The sequence below is a fragment of the Calonectris borealis genome, chromosome 5 (assembly GCF_964195595.1).
Source record: "Calonectris borealis chromosome 5, bCalBor7.hap1.2, whole genome shotgun sequence".
Lineage (NCBI taxonomy): Eukaryota > Metazoa > Chordata > Aves > Procellariiformes > Procellariidae > Calonectris > Calonectris borealis.
In genome coordinates, this window is record NC_134316.1 from 25,134,104 (window position 1) to 25,152,586 (window position 18,483).

Sequence of the window (18,483 nt, forward strand, 5' to 3'; positions counted from 1 at the left end):
TGGGAATGAGCCCCCTCCCACACTACCCTACCCCTTCTCTCCCAGCCCCTTCCACAGAAAACTATTGCTAGCAACAAACTGGAGCATTTGCAGCAATTAGATTCCAACAGAGACTCAGCTGCCTCCAGTAATTCACTAGGAAGGTGCATTTTATTTATTTATTTAATTCCCATTGGTCCCAGCGGCAAAATCAATTAAGTAAAACAACTGCATTTAAAAACAACTAGTTATGTGTTTTTTAATTACAGCAGGTCCATAATTCAAACCTATTGACATACGTGTCTCAAGAGAAAAAAGCTTTTCTCTCTTTCCCCCTGCCCTTTCTTTTCTCTCTCACTTCTGGATTTTGAGATTCTCGGTTTAGAGTAGTATAAAGAAAGAAGCACCTACAGGATGAGAGATGGCTCAGGGGACATGTGTTCAAGACACAGGGACTTTTACCTTTGTATGAAGTTTCTCTATCAGCTGAAGAGAGGACCTGTTAAGGGGAAGAGACTTAAGGTGGCCAGGAGCATGTTGGGCTTCGAGATCCCGTAAGGAAGGAAAAAATGCAGAGAACTTGCCACATTAGGTTGAGCCGGGGCTTTCTTCAACTCTCTCGCTACCCTACATCCTCATCTTAGAGGGATGTACCCTTTACAGAGTAGCAGCCAATATTACTAGTCTAACTGTCATAAAGGTGGTAGCACACTCCAAAGGTTGAAGCACAGAATTGGGATTTCACTGGCCTGAATCCAGTAAGGTACATTTATAGTAAGACCACATATAAATTGGATAAAATTCCATCTGCTCTGGATTTCAAAAGCTTTTAATTGCCTATACTGTCAATCCAACCATTTTCACCAGTATTGAATGCAGGGGAAAAAAAAAAGCTGCACATACTCCCTCTGGCAGGAATAATATATACAATATTCTTGTGTGACTAAGTTTTCTAAGGAAACATAATTTGAAGAAAGCTGTCTCTAGGAGTTCTTTTGGGCAGAAGGATTACATTTAAATACTTGTTATTTAGGACATGAAAGGTTAGCAGTCATGTCCGTTAGAGCCAGCCCAGTGGCCCTGCTGCAATTCAAGGGGGAATTTGTGTGCACCCACAGCTGCAGGCGAAGGCAGCAAGGCGAGGGACTGCAACGGGGCCAGAGAATTGATGGCTCCTGCAGGAGCAGAAGGGTAGAGCGTGCACATGGGGGAGGGAGCGGATCACAGCTGGGCCATTACATGAGCAGGTGTGAGGCTGAGATAAAGCAGCAGCACAATTATGGCTGGGCTCCAGGACCCCCACTTAGCAAATCACCCTCATTCATTATGAAATGGTCCTTTCGCAGCTCGCTGGAGGCAGCTAGTGCCTCTGATTGCAGGCTGTGTGTCCCAGACAGACAAAAGTGAGCGAGAGGCTGTATGACATGGAAGCAGAGAAGAGGTGAGCCAGGCTCCCACACTGCCTACCGGAGAGCAGGGTCCTTCCCAAGGGAAGGCGGCTGCACCCATTTTATGCAGGCTGGGAGTTCCTGGAGTAGGCTGCAGGCTCTTACTGCTCACAAGCACCCAGCTAATAAGCATCCTCAACAAAAACTCTAACCATCATTTCCAGGATGGATAATTAGCAAGCAAAGGCCTGGGACACTCTTAGAGCCCACCTGCCAAGGTACTTAAGGAACTCTCAAGCTTCTTTCAGGCCACAGCTGGTCTCAAAGGGCCTTATCAAACTGGCTGTTACCATCTGCAATCCTGGCAGGAGATGAAACAAGCATAGTTTCCAAACAGGTTTAATAAAGGTTTAAAAGAGAGAAAAGGAACTTTAGGGCTGCTCTTTCAAAGGAGCAGGACAGCCAGCTGCAGGTTCACCGCTGTAGAGGTGAGCGGTGTCCCTGCACACAGTGGTTTCCCTCACGAGCCTTCTGCACAGCAGCTCCCCATCAGGCACGTGCTCAACCAGCAAATGAATGTGTCATTGTACTTCACTGGCTGGAAACACAGCCCTGACTGTTTAATTCTAAAGAATGAAGCTCATTTAATTTTAAATATGCAAAATCTTTCCATGATTGTTGGTATTAGTATTCACACCTCAGGGAGCTGATATAAAAGCTCTTACAGGATCTATCTACTTAGACACTTATTAGTATGTATTTGTGCTGAGGTTGCACCTAGAGACCGTCATTAAGCCCAGGGTGGCCATTGTACGAGGTGCACAGCCACCGCGGGCCCTGCACAAACTCACACTCTCCAGGAGTCCCCAGTTGTCACCTACAGGCTTCCTCGCATACTGAAGCACCTTCCCAAAACACACACTGCTCTGCCCGAGATCTGTGTGCACACCAGCTGATGCCGCAATGCTGAGCATCAGAACGCCTCAGTATTTTTTGTGAATCCTGTCCTTAAACACTTAGGAAGTTACTGGAAGTCAATTGGATTTAAGCTCCCAAATCCTGAGTCCTTTCCTAAAGTATTGCCTTACACGACCTGCCCAGCATGTTCTGAGAAGTCTTTGACAGAGCTGGGATTTAACCCAGATATCCCAAGTTCCAGCCTGATGTCTTAATCTCCAAACCATAATCGTTAAACGTGCATGTCTTGCTAGTTAATTTCTTTTGAAACATACTGCCTCAGCCCCTTCCTGGTCCAGCACTACATAATGCCATCCGAAGTGGGATGTGGTGGCTCTGCTCTGCCATAGTGACCCCAGCAGATGAATGGTGGCCATGTGCCAGCAGTCTCTTCAGGACCAATTTAGGGTGCAGTGGGATGCAGGATCACTTACAGAAGGTGTCTCAACAGCCTAGCCCTATTTAGCTGGCAGGCTGAACTCCTTCCAGCATGGTGGTCCAGACCCATGTATGTGGCACAAGCCAGAATGAGGCCACTATGGGGGCTAAGTAAGAACATTTTGCATTACAAGTCCTATCCAGGAGGTTTCCAGCAGAGTTCAGGACAGTTTTGAAAATTCTGATTTTCCACAACCATTTATAAAGAACTTTTCCCCAACTCTGCCAGAGCTGAACCAGTACAGTACAGGTGGTGTCAGTGAGGAGACTTTCAAATGGTCAGCATTTCCCAGGGGAAGAAAGTCCTTCACCAAAGCATTTCAAAATTGCCTTCAAATATTTCCCAGGACTTTAAAGGACTCTTCAGCCTGAAAAGAGAAACAACTGGGAGGGAATGTCACAGAGCTCTATAAAATCACTTCTGTCATGGAGAATGGGATTGGGAATGCTCGTTCACTCCATAGAAGAACTCGGGAGCAGCAAATTGTCAAATAGCACACCAGATTACCAGATGGCAAGATTAAAACAAGCAAAAAGAAGTATTTTTTCCCCACACTCATTAAGCTGTGGAACTCATTGCCACAGGATGTTATGAATACCAGAAGTCCAGATGGGTAGATAAGTCAATGAATAAAATCCATCACAAGTTATTAAACACCAAGATACAATCTCTGGCCCAGGAAATCTCTAACCTTCAGATTACCGGAAACTGGAAGATCATACCAGGTGAAGATTAACTGTATGCCTGCCATGCTTTTATAGCCTTTCTCTCTTAGCCAACACTGGCTGGAGGCCAGTTGGAGGCAGAGTGGCGAGCTTCAGCTTTTGATCTGATTTGTACACTCATCCTCATGTTCTTCAGAAGCTCTTCCCACCAGATTGACCAATCTCAATGACAGCAGGATGGACAATGGAGGAATTGTTTTACTGGCTGCTAGCCTGGGACTCAGTTGCTGTTTGACAGCCTAGAAAGTTACTCATAGACCCTGTGAGTTTCTGAGAATGCAAAGAGTTTGGGGGAACCACAGCTGGAAGTGGCCCAGTCTCCAGGGTAAACCCTGAGCTCTGGTAACAGTGCATCTTCATGAAACGTCTGTCATGTAACTTTCAGACAATAAAGTTGCTTCTGTTACCAGAAGTACGGTAAACATGCCAGAACTGAGTGTAAATATGCCCATGTCAGGGGATTCTGCCAGAGTCTGGCACATCTGGGGAACATGCAGCAGGAGCTGAGACCATCTCAGACAGAGGCCATCTCCAGACACTTCACTGTGCTCCACAGCTTCACCAATCACAGCCACTCAAAATAGTTCACAAAAAGGGGCCCAACAGGGATGATGCTGTTCTCTTATCACCAAAAAGCAATGCAAACTGAAACATTCAAAACCTCAACCGCAATTTCACAGCAGATCTCCTCTTCTGATCACAGCATACTGTAATTGCTCCTGAGTCTGGCATTTTGTATTTGGAGATAGCAATCCATGAGATGTCCTGCTATTTCAGAAGGGGCTGACTAGGCAACACAGGATTAACTTGAGCTTCTTGCCTCCAGGATACTCATCACAGGCCATGATACAACAGAGCTCCATTAACAACAGCATTGTGTTGTGATGGCCAGGAGCAGCTTGCACTTTGATGCCACGCAGCAGCACAGGAAGATGCACATGGGGAAGCTGATATAAATCCATTCAAGACAAGGGGGATCATACAGTTGGGAGACAGGTTCATGGCAGAAGCTGACAGCAAGAAAGTGATTAAGGTGGGTAAATTTTGCACATCTCCTTGTGCTTTGATTCTCCAAGCTGGAATTCCCTTGATGAAGTGAACTCGATTCATCTGTTTCTTCCATTCCTGATAGAGACAGCACTGAACAGTACTCTCTTAATCATGGCTCCATGGATGGCAATTTGCTAAGGTGAGCTCAGTCTGCAGGAGCTTTCTGAGATTTACACAGGGATCATGCTGTCTGCAGCCTCCCAGCCGAGACAGCGCGGGGCACTGTGATAATGGGATTCATGAGCTTGCTGGAAAACAGACCAACACAATACCACTCTGGGAAAAGAGCAGCTTTCCCAGGGAAGTTTTGGGGGCTGCAGCTGCCATGTTAACACTGCCTAGTACAATGTCCCCTCTATTCATGAGGCAGAATAGCTGAATAGTTACTCAGTTCTATGTCTGATACAGCATTTCTAAGGCTTGTGGCTCCCAGAACTTCTGGAATTCACTTTTTATTGACACTAGGACCCTATTGCTCTCAAAAGTCTGAATGCTTTTCCTGGACTAGGTTTAAGGGATGTGAATCTCATCCTAGGCGGGTCATCTTTTCAAGAACATACACGACCATGGCACTAAGGACTCACTGATCCCTGCAAGTCTGCAAGACCAGAGTTCTAGGCATGAGAAAATGTTACCTTGGAGTAGAACAATCTACTTCCCAGACAGCAAATGAGGGTTTTTTCCATCATCCTAGCCTTTCTATCCCCTCTACGAAAACAAAATGTCACAGTGTTGCTCCAAGAATTATTAAGACAGCAAAAACTGAAAGATTAGATTTATTGCAGCAGACAGTAGATTATGAAGAATAATTCATCAAACGTCAGAACAAACAGCCCACAATTTATAGGCGGCTTTGTTGAGTCAGTGAAATCTGATTGGACTTCTCCCCACCTAATGAATGCCAAGCCTAATTGATGGTTCCTAAATGCATCTGTCAAGAACATGTATTTACTAACTCAATATTTTTAATAATATCGTAGATATATACAGAATAGTGGTTTTCTTCTGAATGGATTCCCTGATGTTCATATTACATACATATGTAAGTGTGCACGGATATAGAGGTATACATTGCATCCAGATGAATACAGGTAAAAGGTATGTGTGTATTCTGATGCACTGAAACAATTACATATGGCTTATTACACAAAATCCCTGCATCTTTCAGTGCATAAAATGGCAAAGCAATGTGGTCCATTTCAAGGGGAGATGTGCATTAAGGTGCCTGCCTAGAATTTGGAAGAGCTCAGCTCTAACATTGGCTGTCCCTGATATCCCATGTGATGCTGCGCCACACCATGTCACAGAGCTCATGCATGGATGAGCAGAATTAGGGCTGTCCAGTCAGCTACAAATTTGCCCTTATCTAATTTCTCAGGACCAAATTTGTAACTTTAATATCTTTTTAAAAACCTATCTGTATAATACATATACAGCAGTTATTACACACAAAGCCACAGACACATAACTTCATCTGCCAATCGTATACATTTGCTCCTGGCATGCCGATCACTGCTAACTTGGTTAATCACTGCTAACGTTGCACCACAATAGCACAAAACTATTGGGGCTGTCCACCAGCCACCAGCCTTTCTTTTGGGAAAGGGCTGTGAGCCAGCTGGGGTATGAAGTTCATTTTTTCCTGTTATTTCTACCTGGTACCACTTCGGTACTCTGCAGTCCACTACCAGCTATACCCCTGAGAATCTTCTCTGGGATCCTACCAACAGCACTTCCTGTCACAAAGCCATGAATATTATAGAAAATGAACTCTGCTAAAGGAAGAGTCCTTGATCCCATCATCTGGAGACCAAAGTTGGCTCACGCATTCACTGCCTGATACCTAGGATCCTGACTATTCCCTGTTCTGCTCACCTACCATCCTCTTTCTGTAGTCTCTTCTGGCTAGAAAAGCAGTGGGAAAGCCTTCATAAAGCTACTCTTGCTTTCATCTCATCCATCCATTGAGCTGTACAGCAACAGTAGCAGTCTACTTGCCATAGCACCTTTAAGTGTTACAGAGCCATACGTTGAGGAAAAGTGCCTTTTATTCCATCCCTGATGACTCCTGCTTAATAGTCTGTGCTCAGACACACACATGGTATCTTCATTTATTTTCCTGAGTAAAGTCAGATCCTTAAGACAAGGCAGAACTGTCTGAGAATATCACTCATCCTGGATCGAAACCAATCTCAGTGGTGACAGCTACAACAGGCAGTAACAGCAAGGAGCAGACAGAGCTGATGTACGTCTCCTGAGACCCTACCTGTGAGGTGGACCTCATCTCCCATCTCTCCGAAAGATGAGCCACTTCTTACCCATGGCTCCCCCAAACAAACAATATTCGGTCCAATAAAAGCAAGGATTGTCATGGCCAGACTGGAACCTAACTGGCTCAGGAACATTCTCCTGACTGGCACAAGGAGATATAAATGTTTTTCATCAATTAAGCTATCGGGTGTCCTGCTACCTTCCAGAGACAGAGCATGCTAAGATTAACAGACTAGCTCAGTGCCCTGAGAGTCAATGCTTTCAACAGCTGGAGTTCTACAGGTTTTCCACTAGCATTACCACAGCCTCTTCCATGCTTGGCTTCATTCAGCTGTTCATTGTCCAGATGCTGGTTTCACAAAGCACTCTGAAAGCAGAGAGACTGCACATTAGACTTCTCACATAAGGCAGATATCAAGCTGGATAGCAGGAAAGCAGAGTCCAGACATTACCTGCAGGGCAGGCACATTATCTTTGGTAGCACAAGCACCAAATATGGCAAACCAGCGAGAGGAAACAGCAAAGCTGGGATGTCTCAGAACAAGTCTCTAACCCATCCACCAGTGTGAACATTACTCCTGGTCAAAGTACTCCATTTCAGACAATGCAGATAGCTTTCCTCCATGCCTGTAATCCCATGTTCAGAATTAAATTCCAAGAAGCAGTTTCTTTCTGAAATATCTATTACCAAAGGAAAGATTTTGCTGTTGGAAGCTGCATCATAATTTTAAGCTGCAAGTCCAGTTCACTTCCCTATAGAGAAGATGGAAGGTGGAAGAACTTTGCACCACTCATTTCCTCAGGATTCCCCTGAGTGACAAGTCCCTCTAACCGTGATGTGGCCATTGGGAAAATGCTCATTTCCCATTTCCAGATGCAGTTAATCAACACAATGACCTGGCTTGTTCAGCATCCCACTTCCTTCCACCTCAGAATAAACATCTTGTGCAGCTAGTCACCTTCCCGCTATCCTAAACCACTTCCACATCCCATTCTGTCTGTGACTGGCCTCCAGCAGCAGCCAGTGTTTCCTGATCCAGAGTCAAGCCAGAGTCCACCAGTAACTACGCTTGTGTGGAGACAGAAGGTGGAAAATGATAATCTCTCGAAGTGCACACTAAATAGTGTCACTGTGTGCTCTATTTTGCACAATATAAGCATTTTATAGTCTATGCAAAATGCACAGACCAAACCAGAGTAAAGCTGAGGCACGTATATACATATATATTCCTGTTCACTTCCTTCCATTTCATCATGCTGAAAAAGAAAGTAGTGACTTGTGAGCTACTTATTTTCCCCAGTAGTGCAGGCTATGGGGCAGATGCTCCAACCTGCCCCATGTTCCCCACCCTCCCCTTGCACATACAAATGCTTCCTTTTATCTTAATTTGCTCTTTCATCTTGAGCGTCTCCCACTTGAACAATGCTCATTAAATCCACTCTCTTCTCTCTGTTTTTGGAGAAATATTACTTCACCTGCATCTCTCCTGTCTGTGAGGATGGAGCCGTACTTGTCACTTGTTCAGACAGATTGGAATCACAGTCCTTCAAGAGCACACAACTTCTCCACTCCCAGCCATTTTTTGTGTTTTAATTGAAAGCACTCTTTCTCTTTCTTCCTCCTCCTGCTAATAAAGGAGGCTCTCACTTGTTACACCAGTGTGCAGTGACAGCAGGGCAGAAGACAACTCTCTGATGCCAATAAACTTCCTTCTGCAGACCATCTGCCCAAAGGGACTCTTATTCCATGGTTCAGGTGGAGCAGTAGTGGCCCCTTTCTACTGAGATCTTTGAGGCTTACTGTGTTCTCTACAGCTCTTCAGCTCCCAAGCAATAGAGCTGAAAGTGCTAACATAGCAGGAATATCCCTGTAATTCCTAAGAAAGGGAGCAGTTTCCTCAGCCTTCTGCTCTTCTAATGGCTCTGTCAGCATGTCTGAGCAGCTTCCTTATCCCTTTTCCAGCTTTCTGGAGATGTTCCACAAAGCTCTGCCCACAGCCCCTACCCCCACCACTGCATCTGGATAATAGCTCACATAAAATTCCCATGTCCTTTCCGGTGACTCGTAATTCTACCTCTGTACTCTAGATCAGCCTGCTTCTAGCCAAACTACAATTTCAGCCTGTCTCTCAGACATCTTCTTTCAGATAGTCACCTCTCTGTTCACATTCAACAAAGCTAAAGCTCGGTTCCTAATCTTCTCACTCAAACCATCCCTCCTGTCTCCTTTCTCATTACAACGGACCATGTCACCAACTTCTGTCAAGCATGCCTGCAGCCTTGGCCTTGTCACCAATATTGACCTCCCTCCAGATCTCATTTCCAGGCCAGGTCTGAATCTAGTACTAGACATCGAGTACTAATGCTCACAAGTGACGGTGACAACAATCCAACTGTTCTCCTCCTGCCCCCCGCAAAGTTCCCATTTCTCTTGAGCCACCCACATAGTAAGACACATGGGAGTCCCCAACATACCCAGAACCCCTTAATCAAATTCACGCAGACATATTCCCAAATTACATATTACTCCTACAGATGCCAGCAGCCTGCTGCAAAGACAGCACATTTGGAAAGAATCATCAAATCATAGAACAGCCCAGGTTGGAAGGGACCTCAAAAGATCATCCGGCCCAACCTTTCATAGGAAAGGGAGCATAGATGAGACTATCACGTCCTGAAAACCTCCAGTGATGGGCACTCTACCACGTCCCTGGGGAGATTGTTCCCATGATCGATAGTTCTCAATGTAAAAAATTTCTTTCTTATATCAAGATGAAACCTCTCCTGAAATGCCACAGAGACAGGGCCGGTTGGCACATTAAGCAAGAAGGTAAGATTTAAGAAAGTACCCAGAAACAAATGAATTTCCAAGACCGTTTATGATTCCAGGCATAAACACATGATTCCATTCCCTGCCATGCACTGGCTGAAACTTGAGTAGGAAAGGGTCAACAGACCCACAACAAACAGGCAGAGGGAGGCTCTGCCGAGGACTGCAGAGATGCCCCAAGGGCCCTGTCAGCAGTAAGCCTGCCCAACAGCAGCAGTCCTGTGAGAAATAACCAGCTGCCAGAGCCTGAGGATATATAGGGACCTTCGGGAACACACATCACCTGTGTCTCATCTCAAATGCCTCTGATTCAGCTTTGAAAGCCTGGGGGCTTTGAGAAATGTATGAGAGAAGGGGTGGTGGGCGAGAAATGTCTATGGGCAGGTTTATGTGACTATACAGACAGTGGTGAGGAGATGTCTGGGGGTATATGTTTGGAAGAGGTGGGCTACAAGCATCTGATCAGCAAGCAAAGCTGTGCCATTGTTTGCACAGAGTTAAGGAGTCGTCTTGGGGCAGTGCATTTGTGTGCACAGCTTGTGTGGGGAATGGTAGGCAAAATCCTCCATCCACAGAGAGGCAAGTGAAGAACAGGGCCAGGACAAGTGTTTGTGTGTATGTGCAGAGGCAGGGTGTGCAGAGGGAGTGGAGGGCCACATTGCAGGACAGCACTGCATATATGTGAGTATACACTACACTGACAGACCCTTCTACTCCAGCTGAAACAGAGGGGGAGAGAGGCATACTCCCGTGAGTACTATGTGGAATGCTTTTATGTGTCTCCTCAGAAAGGGATGAGGGAAAAGTGTTTCTAGGCCTGGGACGAAGAGCAGGAATGACAGCAGTAGCACTGCACAATCCAGCAGCCTGTCACCAGGGTGGACAGAGGCACAGTATAATGAAAACAAGCAGAGGGTAAAGCCCAGTCCCAGCCAGATTCTGCTCAGCTATGTCCCTTCCTCAGGCTTTGGTCATAATTACGTTGATGCAAGCATGATAAAGTTTTATTGAAGCACAGCATTGCCCCAGAGTAATAGGACAGAGAAGTAGGAGTGAGGATCTGAGGTGGACATGGAAGTACATGTAGCCTGGCAGATGTGGGCAGCTCTGCCTGAATTGAATTCGTATCAAGAAAGGGATATAATGAGGTCACTACATTAGAAGAAAGATGCTAAAAAGGTAGTAAAGCCCTGCTGAAGATGTGAAGCTCATAAGCCAGTTACTGGTGCTGACTGTGCCTTGATGGGATACTGAAACACCATCACACCTGGCAGGCCAGTCAACGCAAGAGGCACAGCTGTACAGCAGTCCACACCACAGAAAACAAGGTGCAGGGACTGAAGAGAAGTTGAGGTAGAATAACTTACAAAGAGATCTGGATGGGACCCTGGAGTTTGTATCCTTTACAGCCTATTCTCAGAAAAAATGTACAGAGATCCAGAAAAGTCGTTCGAGAGAGACAACTGCATAGCAAATTAAACCCAAAACTGACTCTGCCAACAGCATCACTGGCACCATGCTGGGGAAGGGGTCCCATGTATCCCCTAATGACTAGTCATACAAACCCTGGAGCCCAGAGCTCCCTGCACTGATCCAGAGAGGAAAGTCCTATGCTAAGCCAGCCACATCACTTCCTGCTTCCTGCTTGTCAATCTCTCCTCTGAATATCAACCTCTCCTTTCTTCTCCTGCCCATACTTCCCCTACTTTTCATGTCTCTGCTCTGATCCATCTGCTCCTTCTACAGTTTATTTACTATCTGTCTCTTCCTTCTCTTCCTCCCACGTTTGTTCCCTTGCCCCCAGATCTTCTTGCTGGGCTGCGGTCCCTGGTTCAGTGGTGTAACTCAGCTGATTTGCTCTCCTTAAAGCAGTGTCTGCTCTCATGTAAATCACCCTCCAAACCCAGCCTGTGAAATGGGCTTGTTCACTAAACTCTATGAATAGGAAAGTAGGCACAGCTGGCCTATTCATAATCAACATAAAAAATAGATTAGCACTTTACAGATTAAACATTATCGTTTTAACAGTTAAAATAAATCAACTACACTTACAGGCCTAGCATGGCTGCTGCCACTGCCTGGTGACAAGCATTGCAAAGGCAAGGGCTGCCAGTCCCGGGTGCAGTGGGAAACAGCTCGTTTGTCTTCCACCGTGAACGTAAGTTCTCCTCTGGCACCCCCTGGGTGTACTGCTAGAGGTTGTTACAAGGAGAAAAGTGGGCTAAGGAAACAAAGGTAGGGGGTTAATTTTGTTTAATTCACATGCATTTCCAAGCAATCCAGCAACCCACTATTCTAGAGCCAGAATCCAATTGCCCTACTTCCCTCCCTAGGGCTGATGCAGCTCAAAAAACAGATGAAGCAACTGAGCCAGCCCCTGGAACAGGAACAGAACAGGGAGCCTCTAAACACTGACTGGTATCTAGCTCTGTTTCCTATAGTTCAAAATCATTGGGCTCCTGTGGATGAGGTAAAGCAGTTTGGTGGATTCTATCTAATGTAAGCAGGGGCACCCATCTCAAAAAACACCTCATCATAACCTGGGGAGCCACCTCTCCCAAGAAGGGCTGAGACATGCCCTGTGGAGAGCAGAGCCAGGAGAGAGTAGCGAGAGCCTGCTACTGGTCAGGCTGCACCTCCTTCTTCATCGGGTACAGGACACTAAGTCACTGGAGATGCTCAACCCAACACACTGTCAGTGTGCTATGGTTGTGTAGTCAACAGAGAGATAAGGCCCGCAGAACCAGTACAGTCCATACCCTTCCCTTCCTCCATGCCCACTCACTGAGAACCACCCAGTGTCTCATATGTTTAGCTTGGAGCAGCCAACCTGTAATTCCTGAGCTGCTCCTGATGATTGCAAGGGATTGGCAAAGGCCTTTGACAGGATATCCCATTAAGAACCAGCCTCACAGCTCTTTCAAACAAAAAGAAAAAAAATAAAAGAAGAGGAAAAGGTTAGGTTACAGTCCAAAGGACAAAAGACAGCCTGGGACAGGAGGCATGGGCTTAGAGGGTTTTTTGGCAGCCAGGGCAAAGACACTAGCAGTTCACAAAGGACAGGGCAGAAAAAGTTACATGGAGGGACTTCTTTAGTATAACCCCTCTTAACAAGCCCTGGCAATTTTCATTGCTCTAGCCTCCTTCTAGCCTTTCTTGATAAATGGGAATAACAGTTAATAGACCTGAACCAATCAGATGATACATCCAATAAGGTGTTTGGCAAAATTAGCTTTGTTCTCCACTCACAACTGATACCACCTCAGTTTCATTCATTCTCTGAAATGAGTCAACTAACGTATATTTTCTACTAATCATTTGAAATTTGGAAGGGTTGGTGCTGAACAGCCTCTTCCAAGAACTTGCCAATTTGAGATGGAGTGGTTATGTGAGCTTTGTAAGGAAGAAACACATGGGTTTGCTTCAGCTGAGCTCTCCCGGCACAAGCAATAGGTCATGTGAGTTTATTGCTTCAGCTGTCACAGACAGCTTCACAGGTTTGGCTCTGAACCATACATCCTGTAAAATCAAGGCACCGCAAAGCTTACAGAAAATAAGTGCAAAATGTGCTTTATGTTCGCAAACATAACTTGATTTCCAAAGGGAACATAAGAAAACTTCCTCTCTCTCAGGCTGGCCTGCCTACTAGGGACTGACACTTTGCTCACTAATGGTGGGAAGACCTTTGAGACCCCTGAGATCCCAATTTTTGCTTCAATTCTCAAAACACAAAAGCATGTTGAGTGTGAGGCTTCCCACAAGGAGAATTTCCAATGTTCTCACCCATAGCAGCTTTTTCACAGGGAGGAGAACCTGCAGGCAGGGTTGAAGCGCTTTCTATAGCTCAGCATCCTGCCATGGAATTAGGAGCTGTCTCTCAGACAGATCTCAGAAGTGCCACAAAACAGAGGTTATTAGATAACTATACGTCTTAAAAATTCATAAAAATGCTATTTGTCTATTCTGTGTGTTAGGAAAATGCAGATATGTCAAGGTCGGGCCCTATAACTCCTTATTTCATCTTATGTCATTTGTTTCATCTACAAATAACCTATTGCCAAAAGTCACCAGACCCACTGCATCGTATTTTCATCGTCCCAATGGGTCAGAGCCAAGTAACTGGGCAGATGTAAAATTCTGAAAGAAAACAGGGGATGCTAACCAGGCAGAATCAAGTAGGATATTAAAAGATCAGTGGGCAGGCAGATGACAGATTTCCCTGCTCCCTCAGAGAAAAATCAGGCATATAAAACCCAGGCTGTGTCTAGATCAGAGCATCATGTAAGAATATTTCTGAGTGTATCAGCAGCAGGTTTTGAAACAGAACTAGTCCCTCCACACGGCAGTTCAGTGTTTCCGCCCCTGCCCCGATCCTGCTGTGTCATAAATGCATAGAGATTGCTGAGCAAAGGAGACACACACCATGTTTGAAAAAAGAAAGTCTCCATATGCAAGAAGGCCACATAAGGACTATTAATCCCAGTTACAGATAGCGATTTCCAGAGATTGTTTGCAACTGGAAGGGTTACCTATGTGGTGAGAGGTGGTTTCTGCCAACGGCTAGAGCACTGCTGTGCAGCACATCCACCACCTCCGCAGGACGTGGACGCTGAACACAGCCCGACACAGCTGGTGTCCGTTGCCAGCCAAGATTTATTTGCATCAGAGCAACACTTCAGGTGTCATCAAAACTCTGAGAAAACCATACTGAAGAGAGCTTACCATCTGCACACAAGACACTGTGAGCCAACAAATTCCATGCAGGTATGTCATACGCTAACCCCCAGGCACCTAAAGAATTTGTAAATTAAAGAAAAAAAAGTCACTAAGCATGCAAATCAGAACTACTCCTCACCAGGCCATTCCCCACTGCATTTTCTGATCTCAAGTCTTTCACTTCCTTGCAGAAGACCCCCCAAAAAATCCTTCAGAAAATCCACTGTCCAACCTCCTGTACTGTAAACCTTATTAATTTGAAGGAAGCCAAAGGAGATTATCCTCTAATCTATCCACAAAACCTTCCCTCTTTTAGGCAATGGGGCTTAGAGCACCCAGGAAGAGGCTGCCATGAGCAGGACTCAGCCAGATCCTCTCCCATGGGCTGTGAGCGGAGAGAAAACCCACGGAAAGAGGAAGTACCCTGTCCCAAAGCTCCCCTGGCAATACGGACACCAGGTTGTCCTTGGCGTGACGCTAAGGGTCAGTAACACTGGAGCTTGCAAACGGAGCGAGCAGGGACACAAGGAACAAAGCAAGGTGGACCACCCGAGCCACACAAAGCTCCCGGTTTGCTTTCCCCATCTGCACTTGGCAGTGGAGCAGCGGTTCTGGGCAGCTACTGCCTGCACGAGGGCTCGGTGTAGAGGCAGCCACACTGAGATACGCCAGCGACTGGGGCCTCTTACCAGAGACAGGGCAGGGAGAGCACGGTGGAGGCTGCAGCAGTAGCGGGATCTGTACAGGCAGCCGCTCCTGCCTTTCAGTTGAGTAATGCGGGCCCATTTGTTCTGGGTGACATTAATGCTATTCGCCATCCATCTCAGACTCTTTAAATTACCTTTTTATGGCCAAAATCCTTTCCATAATTGATAAAAATCTCTTTTTTATATCCCGAGTTATTGAAAAAAAATGTGAAGTTTTTTTATTCCTGATTATAGTTTTAATACAAATGTGTTTTTTATTGACGGCTGCTTGGAAGCCCTGACAGGCCTACTGAGAGAGGCTCAAAGGGGTGGGAGAAGGGCCAGATCCTCCCGTCCCACTTCCCAGCCCCTCACGCTGTCAGAGTAATGGCCACCACAGCCCAGCCTCCACTCTGGTGGGTAATGGAGGGTGGGTAACGTCATGCAGGAAGAGGAGATTTCCTGCGATGGACATAACACCCACAGCAGGCAGAAGAGGCTCTTACTGACCTAAATCCAGTTTCCCCATGTCTGTTAGTAATGTATGCGAGGGCCAACTTCACAGAGCACCCCAGCACAGCATTGCTGGAGCGGGCTGCTTAAGGACAGAACCAGGGTCACAAGCTATGGGAGACCTGGGTGTTCAGCAGAGCCATTCAGCATCAGTCCCACAGCCCCAAGCGACCATGAGAGCGACCATGCAGTGACTGTGCCACACATCAGTGCTTTCAGGCAGAACACTCAAGCACAAGGCTGTGCAACACTGGAGGAAGCAGGCATGTGTCCTGGCATCCTGGATGGGTTAGACAACACTGCCAGCCTGGGAAGAGGCTTCCTGGGGCCATAACAGCATCGTGACCTGAAGACCTTGTGATCTAGCAGGGTAAATGAACCTTCTCTAGGGCAACATATGGAGCCAGCTACAGAAAGTGGCTCATATTCCCTTGGGAACAACTTGGATGCTGCAGGACATGCAGTGTAATACCCAACAGCCTATTGAAGGCCTAGCTGCTCTCCCACAGGGCTGAGCACTGCTTCAATAGTTCTGCAAATCAGAAGTAAGCATATGTCTCGCCAGAGCTTAAAATGCTAATCAACAGTTCCAGAAGGAAGGGAATCAGTCCATCCTTCTCCCTGTCACTGCCATGCTGTACCAAGAGTGCATACAGAAATAGGAGTAAAAAGAGGAGTCTCTTCTATTCCCTCTGTCTTTTCTCAGACTCCAACAGTTCGAGGGCAGGGAAGTCTCTTGCTGTGGGCATTAGCACCTTGCTGCAGTCTCATTCTAAATCCTTCCCATGGCATATGATTTTTGTCCCTCCCTGTCAAATGGCCGTGTGGCATCGCTGCGCATCATTGCAGTGACCATGCTCCCAGGTGTATATGGGTACAATGAATGAATAAAGCTCGTGTACCCAACCTAGAAAACACTTTGGGAACCTTGGGAGCAATTTAAGGTAGAGGGACAAAGGGCAGCATCCTTCTTAGCCACAGTTTTGCTGCAGTGACAATGACTTCTCAGATGAGGAGTATCTGTTTCTTACGGCACAGCACTGGTGCCGTGCCAGGTAAAAAGGGCAGGAATCCAAGGACAGCGAAGCCCTTTAACAGAAGGCTGGGTCCCCCAAGCTTCACTATCTGTAAAAATGCATCCTGCTTCACAAACCACAGCACAGGAGGTTCCTCTACCACACGTGTTTTGCTTACAAATCACAGTCAACTCGCTGATGTATCATGCCCTGCTCAATCAGCGAGCTCCATTATTGTATGGCTGCAGGAGGCTTCTTGCAAATGGCAAAATAGTCCTTGAACAACAGGTAAAAGCCACAATTAACTGTGGACGAAAAGGATGGTCTCCTTGGAGGTGCTGGCTAATCAAGCAATTAGAAACTACTTCCCATTACCTGCACTCCCACAAAGCAAAGCTGGACTGACATCCTTCCAAATGACTGTCTTTCCATCAATTTAAGCCCTTTATACAATTTGGCTTCAGCAGAGACAAGCCTCAACCTCTGGGCTCTCCTCAGACCTTTCTCCCAGCTTTGAACAAAGCAAGCACTGGAAGCAACACATTCAATCACTGGTGTGTTCTCCCTGTGGAGCCTGTTTCGTCTCTCAGCCCTCCTGGAGCACAGCAAACTCACCAGCAATGGTGTAAGTGTGCGTGCAGATATGGATATCTGGGATCCAAGCAGAGAGCTGGTCAGGATTTCTTGGGATCCCTCACTTAATAGCACCTGAGACGGCTCTGCTTCAGCAATTTCCACTCATCTCTGCGACAGCTTCAACAACTGTTAGCAAGAGGCCAGAGATGTGAGGATAGGAGGAAGGAGAGACTCTCACTCCCAACGGCAGACAAGGCCAGCCCTGTGTCTTACACCAGCCCCTCGCCCCCCAGGCAAAGACACAGCCTGGACACAGAGCATCTGAGCAGCCACGCAGCACAGGTGCCCCACCAGCATGGGAAAGACCCTGCCTGAGACCATGCTGGCCTCGTGGGGATGCTAACTTTATCCTTGCCCTAACTCCCAACCACGCAACCTCAGACAGACATAGAAGCAGGGACCAGAGGACCCGCCTGAGGGGAACCTGCCAGAAAGGAGCACTAGGATATTTCTGAAGGGACAGTGGTGAGAGATGGGTGGGGAGGGAATGTCTCCCACCAAGAAAAATTACCTCCAACATGAGTAAAAGCCTGGGTAGAGTATGGGGTACACAAACACACCAAGGGGGAGAATAAGGGGTCTTGGGGAAAAGGTCAGAAAGTAGATTACAAAATGCCGCTGAGTAAGGATGGGTTGGAAGCTGACGCGCAATGGGCTCTGGAAAGTGACATCTTGCTGTACACAGGAGAGGGATTACAGTGGTGCTGAGTGGGTAGAGCTATGCTGTGGCCTACTGGGATGTGCAGATAGAATCATAGAATCATAGAATCATTAAGGTTGGAAAACACCTCTAAGATCATTGAGTCCAACTGTCAACCCAACACCACCATGCCCACTAAACCATGTCACTAAGCGCCTCATCTACACGTCTTTTAAATACTTCCAGGGATGGTGACTCCACCACTTCCCTGGGCAGCATGTTCCAAGGCTTGACCACTCTTTCAGTAAAGAAATTTTTCCTAATGTCCAATCTAAACCTCCCTTGGCACAACTTGAAGCCATTTCCTCTCGTCCTATCGCTTGTTACTTGGGAGAAGAGACCAACACCCACCTCACTACAACCTCCTTTCAGGTAGTTGTAGAGAGCAATAAGGTCTCCCCTCAGCCTCCTCTTCTCCAGACTAAACAACCCCAGTTCCCTCAGCCGCTCCTCATAAGACTTGTGCTCCAGGCCCTTCACCAGCTTCATTGCCCTTCTCTGGACACGCTCCAGCACCTCCATGTCCTTCTTGTAGTGAGGGGCCCAAAACTGAACACAGTATTCGAGGTGCGGCCTC

At 46.6% G+C, this 18,483-nt stretch overlaps 1 protein-coding gene across 5 annotated transcripts in view; it reads right to left on the reverse strand.

Annotated features, from left to right (window-relative positions):
* The window catches only part of ADCK1 (aarF domain containing kinase 1), an 80,989-nt gene that overhangs the window by 27,317 nt on the left and 35,189 nt on the right, over positions 1–18,483 (reverse strand). Inside the window, exon 2 of one of the 5 annotated variants that reach the window (XM_075151415.1) lies at positions 14,362–14,430. The exons of the other annotated variants lie outside the window; for them this stretch is intronic. Within the exon in view, the coding sequence (XP_075007516.1) occupies positions 14,362–14,412 (51 nt within the window). The 5' untranslated portion in view covers positions 14,413–14,430. The remainder of the gene's footprint in view (positions 1–14,361; positions 14,431–18,483) is intronic. 5 annotated transcript variants of the gene reach the window in all.